Source organism: Anas platyrhynchos, chromosome 33, assembly GCF_047663525.1.
Source record: "Anas platyrhynchos isolate ZD024472 breed Pekin duck chromosome 33, IASCAAS_PekinDuck_T2T, whole genome shotgun sequence".
NCBI classification, from domain to species: Eukaryota; Metazoa; Chordata; class Aves; order Anseriformes; family Anatidae; genus Anas; species Anas platyrhynchos.
Window position 1 is genome coordinate 51,602 of NC_092618.1, and position 15,708 is coordinate 67,309.

The 15,708-nt window shown below is 55.4% G+C and overlaps 1 protein-coding gene across 1 annotated transcript; it reads left to right on the top strand.

The window, feature by feature from the left end:
• The first annotated feature begins 1,675 nt into the window (after window positions 1-1,675).
• LOC140000171 (uncharacterized) lies at window positions 1,676-9,363 on the top strand. The gene is made up of 15 exons (XM_072029952.1): window positions 1,676-1,969; window positions 2,563-2,633; window positions 2,839-2,955; window positions 3,158-3,237; window positions 3,462-3,585; window positions 3,897-3,986; window positions 4,805-4,906; window positions 5,132-5,309; window positions 6,036-6,142; window positions 6,765-7,027; window positions 7,389-7,527; window positions 7,802-7,939; window positions 8,118-8,294; window positions 8,651-8,806; window positions 9,076-9,363. Exons 1-15 carry the CDS (start codon window positions 1,768-1,770, stop codon window positions 9,361-9,363), a joined length of 2,232 nt encoding a protein of 743 aa, XP_071886053.1. The 5' UTR covers window positions 1,676-1,767.
• The last annotated feature ends 6,345 nt before the right edge of the window (window positions 9,364-15,708 follow it).

Genomic DNA, 15,708 nt, shown 5'->3' on the forward strand with positions numbered 1-15,708 from the left:
AAGTGCACAGGGACCCAGGTGGTATTCCCCTCAATCTTGACGGTGAGGGGAAAGGTGTGAAAAGGACGGCACTGGTAGGACAGCTCAACAATTGGCTGCTGAACTGGTATTGATGACAACTGGATCCAGTTTGAGGACCGGTGTCTGCCATGGAGAGATGGGGTGCATCTTTTCTAAGCAGGGCAAAGACATTTTTGCCAATAGAATGGATGGCAAGGGAAGACTTTTAAGACCTCTTAAGGAAGACTTTAAACTATGAAAAATAGAGGAGAGAGAGGGCAACCAGTAGCTGTGTGAAGGAACAATGCACAGGGCTGGGGTGATGTGATGGGGAGGGATCACAGGGTCAACAAAATTGGGATGAAGGGGGGGGGTGTGCTGGATCTGGCTGGGATGGAGTCAGCTTTTCCCTGCAGCAGCCCATACAGTGCTGTGCTCTGCACTTGTAGCTAAAACAGCCCTGCTATCACAGATACCACACCAGTGTTTTGTCTATTTCAGAGCAGTGCTGGCACAGCATTAAAACTCTCCAAAATCCCCCAAAGCCAGTAGGCTGAGGGTGGTCGGGAAGCGGAGAGGGGACATCACCAGGGCAGCCAAACCAACCAAAGGGATATTCCATTCCATATGATGTTGCACTCAGCAATAAAGGGTGGGAAATGGTAAGGAGAAGGGGTGGATTGGGGCTGGGAGGAATCTGGAGGAATCTGTCCTCCCAGACAACTGTTACATACATCGGAGCCCTGCTTCTCAAGACATGGCCAAACATTGCTTGTTGATGGGAAGTAGAGAATATGTTTCTTTCTCTTACTTTTCCCTTTAATTAAATTATCCTTATATCAACCTGTGAGCTTTTTTCTTTCCATCATACATTGTTCTGCCCCTCTTCTTTTGAGGAGAGGAAGTGAGAGTGGTTGTGGTGGAGTTTAGCTGCACAGCAAGGTAAAACCACCACAGTCCTTTTAGGTGCCCAACATGGTGCTCAAAGGGTTGAGATAACAGTAGATTTGACCAGAGCACTTCAGAGGGAATTTACAGTTATCATACTTAGTTAACAGTAGTCACAATTTTGTCTGCTTTGCACTTAATATTTTTCTGTGATCCTGTTTTTTATGGTCCATAACATGTACTTCCTTTTACTATGTATGAGATCTGAGAGTTTGCTAAGGCTGTGTGTGTTTTTTCAGATCACTGTGCTTGAGCCTAATATTGCATTTGGGCCTTGAATTTGCTATCTTCCCTGTACTTTGGTACTGTCCCTTGGAGAATATTGGAGAATATGCTTAGCCATAAGACTGGGAGAAAAAAGGAGGACGGACAGAAGTTCAGAGGGATGGCATTTGTCTTCCCAAGAAACCCCAAGGTTTGAGCAGCCCTACTTTCCTGGAAGTGGCTGAGCACCTGCTTGCCAATGGGAAGTAGTGAATGGAGTCCTTCTTTTGCTTTGCTTGCATGTGCATCTTTGGCTTTTCCTAGAATGTTATATTTATCTCGATCCATAAGCTTTCTCATCGTTGCCCTTCTGATTCCCATCGCCATCCTGCTGGGACAGGGTGGGCAAGTGGCTATGCAGTGCTGAGCTGCTCACCTGCCCAGCCCAGAAGCGTGTCACAGTGGAACCCTTTGTGACCTCCCTTGATGACGCCCCCATCTGCTACCAAATATGCAGCTGTGACCCAGACCCTCAGTGTCCGTGCAGGACAGTGACGGGACAGGGCAGGAGCACAGAGCCTTTAAGGAGTCTAAGTGCACAGCCCACGTCCCAAAATGCGGTTCCGACGCTGCCGCCACTGGAGAAGACACCGTGTTGTCCTGGGGAGGTATCCTTGCAACCATCGCTTCATTCCTCCATGCCGCAGGGCGGTAAGGAGAATCCAGTCCTGCTCCAGGACGAACTGGCAGGAGACCTGGTCTCCTGAGGAGAGCAGATTTCCGCTGCACTCCTTGGATTTCCTGCCACCGAATCCCAGTGAGTGAGCATCCCGTGGGGTTGGGAAGGTTGGGGCCAGGCAAGCATCCCTGCTTGAAGCCAGGATGTCTTTCCTGGCACGGCAGCAGCGGGATCCTGTGGGTGGGGGGCAGAATGGCACCTGGATGCTGGGGGTGCTGGGAGCCCAACCCAGCATGGCCTCGCCCCGGGTTGGGAGGGAGCTTAGAGGGGGCCTAGATCCTGCTGCCTCAGCACCCTCAGAGTATAGAATTTGTTGCTAATTGAATACCTAATTGAAATCTACCCTCCGTGAGGTTAAATCTGTTAGGCCTTGTCCTGTCACAGCACTCCTGATAAAGAGTCCCTCCCCAGCTATCCTGTCGGCCAGGCCCTCCTCCAGGTACAGGAAGGCCGCTCTAAGGGCCCCCTGGAGCCTCCTCTTCTCCAGGCTGAAGAAGCCCAGCTCTCTCAGCCTGTCCTAGGGGAGGTGCTGCAGGCCTCTGATCAGCATCAGGGCCTCCTCTGGACCTGCTCCAGCAGGTCCGTGTGTCTCTCATGCTGGGGGCCCTTCCTCTCCTCGCTCCTGCCTTCAGCCCCTCACTGCAGCACTCCTCGCTCTTCTCCATTGCTAGATGCCTGGTTATGGGATTTTGGCAAAGAGGAAGCCAAGAACTTCATCCAGATTTTTGTCAGCACAAAGAAGGTAAGGGCAGCCACTTCTGTCGTGGCTGTGCTGGTGTGTCCTGACAGGGCCCTGGCCCTGCTGCCAGGCAGCAGGAGCGCTGCTGGCTGGGCAGAGCTGCTGCCCTCTGTGTGTCTCAGACAGCACTGCACGTCGCAGCACTCCGGTGCTGTGGGCTCTGGTTCTCCCCCCTCACGCTCCCCGTGGTTCTCTTTGTGGCTGCCAGGATGAGGAAAAGAAAATGAAGTTCCTGGAGAGCATCTGCACCATGTGCAGAGACTGTTCCTTGTTGGAGGACATGGATGCCTTCTGCCGCGAAATGGAGCTGGCAGAGAACATCAAGGTGAGGGGACGCATGGCGGGTTGGGGAAGGGGCAAGGCCCCTTGAGCGCCAGCCCCCTGTGAGGCTGGGGCAGGGGGAGGTGGAGACAAACCATGCACAGACACCAAGCTGCCCAAGGCAGGACTGGGTGTGCTGCTGGGCCTTCAGCAGCAGGCACGGGGGGCTGGTGTCTGCCACGTCCCATCCTGGTTGTGCTTTGCAGGTTTTGCTGGAAGAGGAGCCCACAGACAGTTTGCACACAGCGTTTCGAATGAAAGCCATGCTAACTATTGCTACGCTCAGGTACCTGCTAAGCCCCTACTTTGGCCAGCACATCCCTGGGCAATGTCCTGGTGGCCCTGAAGCTGACAGGAAGGTTTCCCATCCCTCGCAGGGATGCCTGTCCATGGGAAGACATGTCCTCCCAGGGACATGCCTGTCCTCCCATGGATGCCTGTCCTCCTTCCCTAAGCCTTGAGGCACCACTCCAGCACCAGCGTCCAACAAGCTCCTATCTCCCTTCTTAGCGCCACAGTGGAGTCAGCACTGGATGGCAAAAAGGAGAGTCTCCTGCATGCCTGCTTCAAGAGCGTCTTCTTTCTGCCTCCCTATTTGGACATGTCAGCGGCAGAAAAAGATCTCTACACCAAGGTATGTGCTGGGTGAGGTAGCGACACCCCCAGTCCCGCTGGGCTGCTGCCATGCTCCCACGTGCTGAGGCAACTGGACAACGAATGCAGGGCCGGGGCCCAGATTTGCTTTCCCAGCCTAATCTCTTCTTCCCCTTCCCCTTCTCTGGCCTGATCCAGGAGGTCTCCACACAGAAGTTGTTTAGCCCCAAAGTCACCCCCGGGCTCTGTGAGGTGGTGCATGTGTCCTCCCTTGCTGCTGGAGGTTCAGTCAGCTCCTGGGGGTGAGAAGGAGCTCAGAAATGCTTCTCTGATCCTCTGTCCTCCTTGCAGACCATGAACGCCATGGAAATCATGCTGCAGGCCTTTGTACGCAACTGTCCAATCTCCAGTGTCGGCAAGGAGTTGCAGAATATTTTGCAGGTCTGGCATTTGCAAAGAGTCGGTTTCCCAGGAGTGGTTCCACAGCTGGGGGGGTAACGAATGTCCATGCTGCAGTGGATGGCCCACCCCTAGTGCTAGGACTGAGCATACTGCAGGCAGGCGCCCACCTCCTTTGGGGAAGCCCACCAAGTTCTTCTGGGAGCCTGGCATCCCCTGGCTGTGGTCAAAGACCCTTTCCCCTCTGAAGAATCCTCTCATGTCACAGCAAAACCTTGCCCATGGCACTTCTGGGCCAGCCCCTGCAGACCCCAAGAGATCACCGTGTGCCAAAGCAGTGGGAGAATTTTAGCCCACTCCTTGGGCACCACAGTGGCGGCAGCTGGAGCTGCTCTCCTCCGTTCCCCCAGTCCCTCCAGTCTTCTCTTGCCAGGTGTGAATGGGGCAGAGATCCCCAGGGACATGCCCATCCTGCACGGGAGCGTGGCCCTGATGCCCTGATCTCCTGGCTGCCCAGTGGCTGTATCCCTGCCCCATTGCGGACCCCTGGTTCAAGCCACAGAAGCCAGCCTTCATGGAGGGGGGACAGAGGGCCGCGTTCTGGGGGAGGGCGCAGGAAGGAGCTGAGGCTGCGCTGGCAGGTGGCATCTGCCTGTCTGCTTGACCACAAAGTTGGCTGGTGGATCTGTGGCAAGCCTGCAAGGGCAGGAACGCAGGGGCAGGAGCCCTGCTGAGGGCTTTGCTCCACCTTGGGGGAAGCTTTGATGGACGGCGTGAGCACAGCCAGGGGTTCAGCAGTGCTGCTTCTGCTGGAGAAGGCATCAGCTCCAAGGGCAGACCAGCAGCTTCTCTGCTCACAGGCGCTGCTGCACTATGCCAACTCCCATAACACAGCTGTGCGCAAGATTGCCCTGCAGAAGATTGAGAGGATGAGTGATTTCCTGGTCACATATTTGGGGAAGGTAAGATGCCAGGAACCCTTCAGCCAGCCTGTCTCCCCTTCCCTACATTCCAGAGCATCCTGCAGCTTGGGGGTGCCTGTGCAGCAAGACCGGGCACAGGTGGGGGCCTCAGCAGAGCTCTGCCCTGAAGAAAGGGTCTTTGTCCCTCCTTTGCCCTTGCTCTTCCTTCCCCAGGTCCTGCTCTCTGCCTCCACTTAACCCTTCTCTCCTCCCTCCCTCGCCCAGACCTTGTTCACTGCTAGAAAATGCAAGGGCAGCCCTGGCACCCACAAAGAGGTCCACATCCCCATCCTGGGACAGCTGCTGGGCCACCTCTTCATTTTCAGCGGTGGCAAAGATACCACCAGAATCAGAGCTTTGGATGCTCTTTATCACTTCTACGCATTCCTCACAGAAGGAAGAGGTAAGAAGGTGTGGTGGGCAGCGTCCGTCTGCACACAAACATCTACTGATTTGCCTACTTGTTCTCCCTGAGTATTGTGAAGGATCGTTTTTGTGCTTGGTGGAGGCTGCCCACGGAATTCTGCCAGGTTCCCTGGCCTCCTCTGCTCCTCACAGCAGCTTCCCGCAGCATTCTGGCTATCGTTTTCCACAGAAGCTAGACGCTCACCTGCCGTCCAGGAGCAGTTCTCTGCTGCTGTCCTTCCCAACCCTCCCCAGATCACCTACCACGCTGTTTTGTGGTGTCCCCCAGTCTAAGCCATCGATCGATGAGCACTTCCCAAATGGCATCTTCCCCGAGGAGTGAACAGCAGAGCCAGCCGTGCATCACCAGGGATGGTGACGCCCTCCAGAATGCTCCCTGACTGTTTGCTCCCTGCCGTCTTAAAGGCAGGTGTCAGGGGGCTTCCTGCACATCCTGACCCCGAGCAGAAGGGGGTCTGTGACACGCTGCTACCCCCACGGCACCCAACGCCATTGCTTCTCCTCCTTCTGCATCATCCCTGAGGTCCCTCTTGCTCCCAGCACTCCTCACCTTGTGCTTTACATCCCTGCCCACCATTCTCCTCGCCGTGGGTCTGAGCCTCCCTCCTCAGACATTCCTAGTGAAAGTGCTTTTCACCATTTGGCAAGCTTGTTGGCAAAGATGCTCTTCCTTACTGACTCTTTGGTGTTTCTCCCTGTTTAGAATGCATATTGAGAGAGGACATGCTATATTATGCAGTGAGACACAAGAAATTGGAGTATGCAAAACTTCCATTTTCTATAACATCAACTCCGTGTGAAATTGCCAAGGTAATGAGCTCTGGCCTTGCTGGGGATCTTGTCCGCAGCATCAGCAGGCATCTCGTGTGAGCAAAGGGGTCCAGAACCGGTGGGGCTGGCACGGCCTCACTCGCCCTGCTGAGAGGGTTCCTCTTGTCCCCAGGCTGGGGCTATGCGAAGGCTGCTCCCCTGTGTCCCGGCAGCAGCTCCAGCCCTCCTGGCCACCAGCAAGCCCTGGTTACCTGCAGGGCCAGCACTCTGGCCCCATATGCCCCATCCTCACCCCTTCCCCCGAGGGCCCTCTCTCCAGAGCTGCCCTTGCTGCTCAGCTAGGCAGCACCCTTGGGACACTCAGTGAGGCATGTCTTCGCTCCTCCTTCTTCCCACAGGGGTTTGGAGGACATCTCTTCCCTGATGAGAGGCTGGACATCATCCTCACAGCCCTTGAAGCTTTACAAGACTCCAGCATCCATGACAAGCAGGGGGCCTGCAGCGTGCTGGACGCAGCCTTGGAGGACCCTGACTACTGGCTGACAGATGTAAGTGGCCTGTGGCCATGGCCCTGCCCTTGAGCTCTTCCAGGCGTGGTTCCTCTCTCCGTCCCTGCCTCCCTCCCTGCCTCCCTCGCACATCGGGGTCTCTTGGGCTCCAGAAGCCACCTGAAGCCAGCAGAGAGCAATGGAAGGGGCCAAAGTTTGAGTGGCAGCTGTGGCAATGGCTGCGGTCTGCTGGCAACACCATTCCCACTTTGTCCCCCAAGGTGCCAAAGACCATGGAGTGCATCAGGAGAAACCTGGGCAGCATCCACACGGCATCGGCGCGGCAGTGCCTGGACTCCCTGCTTCTCGAGCTGACCAACATGATGTCCAGGGAAGAAGCCAAGAACTTGCTGCAGTTCTCTCTGCCACGTGACAGGTCCTGGCCTTAACATCCTTGAGGGCTTGTTCCGCGTCGGGAGATGCACCTGGAGACTCTCTGCTTGCCACACCAATGGCAAAGAGCAGGACATCCCCAAGGAGCACAGCCCTCCTTCCCACCAATGTGTTCCAGCCCTACTGGGCCAGCCAGGGCTGCAGCAGCCCAGCTGTCCAAGACAGCCCAGAGTCCCCCAGCCCCCAGGGAACACCAGCTCAGCCCCCTCCTGCCTGCCCAGGCTGGGCCCTCAGTGCTCCCCAAGTCACAGGGGCTGCAGGACAGCCTGGGTCCTCTGGGGCTGGCCCAGTTTGTGGCCCTGCGGCTGAGGCAGCCTCACTGACAGAGTATTCTGGGCTTGCAGCACTGACCTGGCCATGTGGGAGGTGATCCTGGCCATGCCAAAGACCTTGGAGAAGATTTTAAACATCATCATGGAAGACTTGCCGCTGCGCAACTGGTGCACCGCAGTCACCGAAGACACCTGCATCCGTCGCTTGGCTGTGAGTTCCCAGATGAAACCTTGCTCCCAGCAGGGCTACGTGTGCCCCTTCAGGCACACAGGCACAGCCCTGTGCCCATCTACCCCCAAACTGCCAGCTCCCGCAGGACGTACGGACACATGGTCCCTGGGGCCGGCAAGCCCCTGTAGCTCCCCGCGCCTGGTGCCTCTTTGGTGCCAGCTGGCGCTGCCCCATCCCTGCCCAAAGGTGGGAGAAGAAGAGGCTGCAGGGAGCCCTGCAGGCCCTGCCAGGCTCTCACTGCTCTTTCTTGCAGATGCTGGCCCAGAATCACATTTCTGAGGAGGACTTTGTTAACCCAGTGCACCTCCAGAGCTACCTGAGGCACCCAAGACCAATGATGCGCTTTTTGGTTCTGAACGGGCTCTGCACCGTGTCAGAGAGCCCTGAGAAGGTGAGCGGGCCATCGTCAAGCAAAGCCATGTTGGCAGCCTGGGGCTTTGCTCTTCTGCCCTCCCGTCCCTCCCCGCTGCCACGAAGCAAGGCAGGAGGCTGGTGCTCAGGAACCAGAGCCCTTTGCCCAGGGTGGTCTCTCACTGCCTCACGGAAGGGAAATGGTGTCTTTCCTACAGGCAAGGAAAATTCAGGTCCTGCTGCCAGACATCCTGGAGGCCCTGCAGGACACCAACACAGATGTGGTGCTGAAGGCCCTGCTTGTGCTGAAAAACGTGATGGCTCATGTGGAGAGGTGGAAGGCCAGTGGCCTGGCTCTGCAGCTGGCTGAGAAGCTCCTGCCACTCTTTGACCACGTAAGTGTGCTGCGGGAGCCCGAGCCCTCAGCTGGGCCCCCTGTAATGAGGGCTGCCCTTCAGCCCGGCCCTGTGGGCAGCACTCAGGCAGGGCCTTCCCAGTCTCCTCGTCAGCCCAGGCGCTGGGGAGCTCTGCTTGGGCATGGCTGGTGCGGCTGGTGGCGAAAGTGGGGTGGCTGGCGGGCAGCCTGCGATGGCAACCGATTGCGTTGCCCTTCACGGGCACCAGGCCTTGCAGCTGCCCCTGAGCAGCTCCTCTGGGAAGGATCCAGCGCTGAAGCATCTCACAGTGCTGGGAGCTCCCTTCACATCAGCCACGCTAATGCTGAAATTCCTCCTGTCCTGCTCCCTGCCAGGCGTCCAGCCAGGTGCGGGAGCACTCCATCTGCCTCTTCCAAGCCGTGGTGGAGGCTGTGCTGCAGCAAAGGAAGAAGGAAATGAAGAGGAGAGTGCACAGGAGCTTTCTCCCACTCTACTTTCACATGAGAGACCAGAGTGAGAGCGTAGCAAAGGTACAGATCTCAGAGCTGAGCAGTTATGTGGGCAAGGGTGTGCTGATGCCACAGGGTTGCTCTGGGGGATCTCTGGCCGTCAGCATGAGCTGCCTCCGATGGTGGCTGTCCCGTGGCCTTGCCTTGGCCACTGAACCCAGTGCACGCTGCCCCCCACCACAGCCTCCCCTAACGCACTGGGAAAGGCTCGCAGCCCTGCCAAGAGGAGGGGACAGAGGGTCTCCTTCCCAAGGCTGTGCTGCTACCTCCCAACCTCTGCTGCTCCGCAGGCCTCTGGGAAAGCTCTCGCCGTGGCTGCAGAGTTTCTGCGACGCAAGGAGCTGAAGCGCTTCGTCCAGACAGAACAGACGTGGAGGATTGGGGAGTGCTTGGTAAGGACCCAACTTGGTTTGCCCCAGCTGGGCAAACGCGCCCGGCCAGAGCCCGCTGCCTGCAGCCGCATCCTCGCTCCCTTCCTGCCAGCACAGAGCCCCAGGGGGCTCTTCTGCAGGCCCCTCTGCCCTCCCTGCCCCCAGGATGCTGGAGGAGACCCTGGAGAGGGTGTGCAAGCCCCGTGACCCTGCGTTCTCTCTCTCTCCAGCTGCAGCAGGACAGAGGCAGAGTAGAAGAATACCTGCAGCAGAGCCAGCCCTACCTGAAGGCCACTCAGACCAACTTGCGACTTGAGGCCGTCAGATTCATTGGTGAGCCCAGCCCCTGGGTCCCTCTTGGGGCAGCCTTTGGCAGCCCCAGGCACTGCCCTGGCAGTGAGGCACAGCCCTGTTGCCCCCAGAGCCCCCCGACTGGGCCCTTGCTCCAGGGTGCAGGAGGGGGCACAGCCTGGCTGGCCAGGCCAGGGGCTGTGCTGCTGGGAGCGTGCTGGGGAGCGGGGCTCTGATGGGATCTCTGTGTCTAGGTCTTGCTGCGCGCTACTGCGAGGACCAGAGCGAGGAGAAGCTGAATGAAATCCTCAGCGGTGAGTGAGGGCAGTGGGGGGTGTGCTAGGGCTGGGGGGACAGCGGCAGAGGCCCCCGTGCCTTGCCCTGCTCCAGGGAAATGCTTCGGGGCGGAGGAGCAATGCAGCCATAGGAACGAGGGAGAGGAGACGGGGTAGCCTGTGGTGTCAGGGAATGGCCTCCCAGCCTGGAGCTGGGCAGTGCCGCTGAAAGGGTTGAGTGTCCCTGAGGGAGAGTCAGGGGAAAGGGCAGTAAGGCTGACAGAAGGTGGGAGCCTGTTGTAGAGCACGCAACCAGGACGAAGAGGGAGATGAGACAGCCTACAAGCAGCTAGGAGCAGGGTCACGATTGCTAGCCCTTGCTCTCATGGGGAAGCACAATAGCGAGAGGAAAGAGTCCAGGAGATTCCTGGAGTGTGTGAATCCTCCCAAGGGATGGAGGCAGGTGGTGAGGGAACCAGCTTGTGAAGGTGCCCCACTTGACCTGTGGTGCGCAGGTGGGGAAGGCCTGGTGGCTGCATTTGGGACATTGCTGAGCAGCAGCTTTCAATGGATTCCTTTGTCCCTCCTGCTCCTCCTGGCCTGGGGAAGAGTCGAGTGGGGCTGGCATGGTCTGCAGGGGATGCCTGGGGATCTCTGCAAGGAGTGGGTTTTCATCTCTGCTCTTCTTTCTTTTGCAGTCCTCCAGCCTTCAGAGAACGACCCGGAACCCATGGTCCGTTCCTTGGCAGTTCAAACCACCCTGATCCTGACGTCAAGGCATAACGCAATGTCAGGACGGAGATTTCCACTGCTGTGTTGCTGCTGCTGCTAGCCCCGCAGCAGTCCTCAAAAGAGCAATATATATTTTAATAGAACTAGGTTGTTGTCTCGTTATTCCAGCAGCTCCTTCACAGTGACTCGGTGCCATGACGCTGAGCTAACTTGGAGGCCACCAAGGACGTCTTTTCCCTGGGCCCGGTGACTGCATGGCGCCTACTCAACCAGTGAAAGAGTCACAGAACCCTTGTGCTTGGAAAAGGGCCTTCAGCTCAAGTCCAAGTTTCAGCTAACACCACCAGGCCCACCACAAAACCACGGCCCTTAGCGCCAAGTCCACGCATTTCTTTAATAGCTCCAGGCCTGGGACTCCAGCAGTGCCCTGGGCAGCCGGTTCCACCCTTTGCATGAAGAAATTCTCCCTGACATCCCATCCTGTGAGTCCACCTGTGGTAGGTGCGCCCAGGTAGAAGAACTGCTCAGCCTCCTGGCAGAGCTTCGGGAGGAGGTGGGCAGGCTGAGGAGCACCAGGGAGTCGGAGAAGGTTGAACTGTACTCTGCCAGCCCTGGGACAGATGCGTCAGGCAGACACAGCAGAGGAAATGGAGGATCCCCTACCCTCTGGCCATCAGGCAGAAGGAGTGCATCTCAGTGACGAAGGGATGGAAGTTTAGATCTGCTCGGGGCAGCAGGCGAACCCCTCCTTGCCTACCTCACCTTCCTTTCAGGTGCCCTGAAACAACAGACTCTGGAAGTAATGGACACACAAACGATGATGTGCATGAAGGTCCATCCAGGTTGGAGGGGTTTTCTAGGGCAAGTCAGCCTTCCCCAGTATCACGACCACCTCCATCAAGAAGAAGAGAAGGGTTACTGTCATAAGTGACTCCCTTCTGAGCAGAACAGAGGGCCGCATATGCCGGCCTGACCCAACCCATGGAGAAGTCTGCTGCCTCCCAGGAGATCAGGGTAAAAGATGTTTCTAGAAAGCTCACTCGCCCCGTAAGGCCCTCTGAGCATCATCCATTATTGTTCTGTCCCCGGGGTTTTTCGGGGCCCGGTGGCAGTGCCGTCCCCTCTGTGTCCCCCTTCGCGCAGGTGACACCTTGGTGCTGGCCGTAGGCCCAGGATGACGCCGAGCTCCAGGCGCACGGTGCCAGCGGCCCCGGTGCACAGCCGAATGCGGTCGCCGTAACCGGGGTTGGGGGTAAGCGGTTGGGGGCCCCCCCCCCCAGCCAAAATTGGCTCAGGCGCTCCCACCAGGTCCCCTGGGGCCGCCAGGTGATGCAGGTCAGCGCGTGGCACCCCGGGGTGCTGGGGATCTGGCAGGAGCCGAAGCCCATCAGCTCGCTATGCCCCAGGGAGCCCTGGTGCCACACCTCGAGGTGCAGCTTGGGTCAGCCTGGGGGGGGCGACAAAAGGGAGGGGGCATTGGGGACAGTTGGGGACAGGTTGGGGACACTTTGGGGACACCTTAGCGGGTATTTGGGGACACTTTGCAGACACCTTGGGGACACCTTGGGGACACTCTGGGGACGCACCTTGCAGGCCCTTGGTGGCGTAGTGGATGTCGATGTTGTCACCCGTTATCACCCTGTGCCCCCCTCACTGGCGTGCAGCCCCCACTTGCAGAAGAGGCGGCGCTGCAAGTATATATAATCCTCTATACCTAGAGGATTGGTTATCTACTTTGATCAATCAAATTTGATGTATGTGATGCTGCTGGGGATGATTAGTATACATTGTGTGGAACAATGAGTTGGGTGAAATATTCTAGATATGGGAGTCCAATAATTGCTAAAAACTTGTTTATAAATCTTGCAGAGAATATTGTGAAAGCATTCTCTTCTGGTTCAATTGGCCTTGGCCAAATCTGAAAACAAGACACGGATTAATGATACTCAAAAGAAGATGAGGGAGGGCTACGAAGATGGTGAAAGGCCTGGAGGGGAAGACGTACGAGGAACGGCTGAGGGCACTGGGCCTGTTCAGCCTGGAGAAGAGGAGGCTGAGGGGAGACCTCATCGCAGTCTACAACTTCCTCGTAAGGGGGTGTCGAGAGGCAGGAGACCTTTTCTCCATTAACACCAGCGACAGGACCCGCGGGAACGGAGTTAAGCTGAGGCAGGGGAAGTTTAGGCTGGACATCAGGAAGGGGTTCTTCACAGAGAGAGTGGTTGCACACTGGAACAGGCTCCCCAGGGAAGTGGTCACTGCACCGAGCCTGACTGAATTTAAGAAGAGATTGGACTGTGCACTTAGTCACATGGTCTGAACTTGGGTAGACCTGTGCGGTGTCAAGAGTTGGACTTGATGATCCTTAAGGGTCCCTTCCAACTCAGGATATTCTATGATTCTATGATTCTATGATTGTGATATATGGAGTGGTAATTTGTGTGGAGAAAATGGTTGATATTAATAAAGAAGGGGGAGGTTTGGGAGTGTGGCCATGGGGCTTGGAAAGCCCTGTGGTTGAGATAAAATTAGACTCTTAACAAGGAGGCCATCAGGAATGTAAAAGAGTTTAGAGGGAACCAAGAAGGGTGATTCAGGAGACTTCATGCAGGCTCGGGTTTCTTGTTCTCCAGCCATTAAGGCATGGATGTTTCTGGGCGTTTGCTGTTGTTGTTACATTCAAAGTTGTTTGACCAATTAAAAGTTGTTTTGAAAAGAACTGCTGTGGAGAGAAGGGGATAAGAGGGGAGCCTGCCTTCAAGAAAGAAGAAGAAAAAAAGGCAACACGATGAAGTTACATCAATAAAGAAGCAGGAAAAAGAAGTGAAGAGGAACAGGCTGGCAGAATGGAGACCAGGACGGGAACAGGCATTTTGATTGCCTCATGAAGATAGGTTCGGCCAAACTCAGCAAACTGCTCAGAGAAGCTCGTACTGGAAACAGGCGCGCCAGAGCTGGAGAGAAGCTCGAGCTGAGAGAAGTGGAGCCAGCACACAACTGCCCCTCGCTGCTAAGCAGCTGCGCATTATGGGGAATCATACGTCCTTAGGAACAAAGACTGTCCTGGTCACCTCACAGCTTATTCTCCTTATTAACAATCGGACAGTTTATGATCCTGAAACATGGGACCAAACTGAGGTCAAGGTGTGGGACTCTGCAACGAGAAACGACAAGGTTGCAGTGGGATTGCTTGGCACCTGGCGAGCAATCTCTGAGGCCTTAAAGAGCCCTGTGGGACCACAGTCAGAAACGTGTGGTTTGCCAGACTGTGAGGGAGCCGCGGGCTCCTTTACTGCTCCTTCTGCCACGCCATCGGCCCCTCTGCTGCTACAGCCATCGAAGGCTTTTGCTGTTACGCCCATGGTGACCTGGACGTGCCTTTTGGCCCAGGCCCTATGGCCTTGAGAAGGAGCTGGATATGCTTGTCTTCGATTTGGGAAGAACGGGATCCATAGGGCCTGAGGACCGAGTTGCTTGACAACATAAAGCAAGACATATTGTTCAAAAGGAATGGAAAACGGAGACTTGTTAGTAATCAAGAAAAGGAGTGGAAAATGGAGACAGTTGAGTCGTGGAACTTGGAGGATTGTTTGTTACCTTTCCTGATTGTACGTATGTATAGGCATACTTGGGTTTAGTATGTAAAGCGATGTTCTGTATATTTAGAATGTTTGATGTTCGTGTGTGCGTGCTGGTGGAGCGTAGACTCCCCCCACACCCAGCGCTGTTTACTTGCCTTTTATACCTTTTATAGCTTTTATACCTTTTAGAAATATTTGTTTTATAAATATTACAAAGTTCAGATTGAGTTGAGACCTCATGTATAACAAGGGGAAGAGCAGAGCTAAGAGCAGAGCTGAGCGCCTCCAGCCCCCATTTCTCGCCCCCACCCCACACAAAACAGCACCGGGGGGGGGGTGGTCCCAGGAAAGCTAGGGGCTGCTGGGGGGGTCGAGGTGCTCTAGGGCAGGCGCAGAGGGAGCAGAGCAGCCCCTGAACCCCTCAGGGGGCCGATCCGGACCCTGTCCCAGTTACCCCAGAGCCAAACCAGCAGCCAAGCCCTCAGGCCCACCCCAGTGCTGGTGGAGACCCCAAAAACGAGGGGTCCAGACCCCTCCTGTCTCACAGGAGACCCCACACAAGACCTCAAAGACATCCCCTTTTGGGTACAATTCCACCTCTCTTGGCAAAACTTCCCACTTTTTGTAAACAACTCCCACTTTTTGGGAATGACTCCCCTTATTTAGGTAACAATGCCACCTTTTTGGGGAAAATTCCCCCTTTTTGGGGAACAACTCCCCCCTTTTGGTAATAATTCCCCATTTTTTGGCAACAATTGCTCCCTTTGTGGGAAAAACTCCCCCCTTTGGAGAAAAATTCTCAATTTTGGAGAAAAACTCCCCCTTTTTGGGGAAAAAATTTCCCCAAAAAGGGGGAATTGTTCCTAAAAGTATGTTGTTGTTACCCAGAAAGAGGGAGTTTTTCCCCCAAACAGGGGAATTTTCCCAAAAAAGGGGGAAATTTCCCCAAACAAGGGAATATTTTCCCCAAATGGGGAGTTGTTTCCCAAAAGGGGGAATTGGTCCCAAATAAGGGAGAAACGTTAACAAAAAGTGGGGAGTTGTACCCAAAAAGGGGGGATTTTTCCTTATAAAGGGGAAGTGTTCCTCCAAAATGGGGAGTTTTCCCCAAAAGACGGGGAATTGTTCCCAAAAGAGGGGAGTAGTCCTCAAAACAGGGGGAACTGTTTCCAAACAATGGGGTATTCTTCACAAAAAAAGGGGAATTTTCCCCCAAAGGTGGGCATTCTTGCCTAAAAAGGGGAAATTGTTCCCAAAAAGAGGGATTTTTTCCCTGAAGAGGGGGAATTGTTCCCCTAAAAGGGGGAATTTTTAACAAAAATGGAGAACTGATCCCTCAAAATGGGACTCTTTCTGAAAAAAAGGGGGAGATGTTCCCAGAAATGGGGAAATTGTTCCCCCAAACAGGGTAATTGTTAACAAAAATGGAGAATTGTTCCCCCAAAATGGGACTGTTTTTGAAAAAAGGGGCAGTTGTTCCCCAAAACGGGGAAATTTATCCCCCAAACAGGGGAATTGTAACAAAACTGGAGAATTGTTCCTCCAAAATGGGACTCTTTCCGAAAGTGGGGGAGTAGTTCCCAAAAATGAGGAAAATGTTCCCCAAAAAGGGGGAATTGTTATCAGAACTGGGGAATTGTTCCCCAAAAGGGGAATCGTTATGAAAAAGTGGG

Bases quoted from the DNA above. Each gene is read 5' to 3' on its own strand.
- LOC140000171 (XM_072029952.1), top strand. From the start codon at position 1,768: ATGCGGTTCCGACGCTGCCGCCACTGGAGAAGACACCGTGTTGTCCTG. The intron at 3,987-4,804 runs GTCTGGCATTTG...CTCTGCTCACAG, and splicing joins AGTTGCAGAATATTTTGCAG to GCGCTGCTGCACTATGCCAA. The intron at 8,807-9,075 runs GTACAGATCTCA...GCTGCTCCGCAG, and splicing joins AGAGTGAGAGCGTAGCAAAG to GCCTCTGGGAAAGCTCTCGC.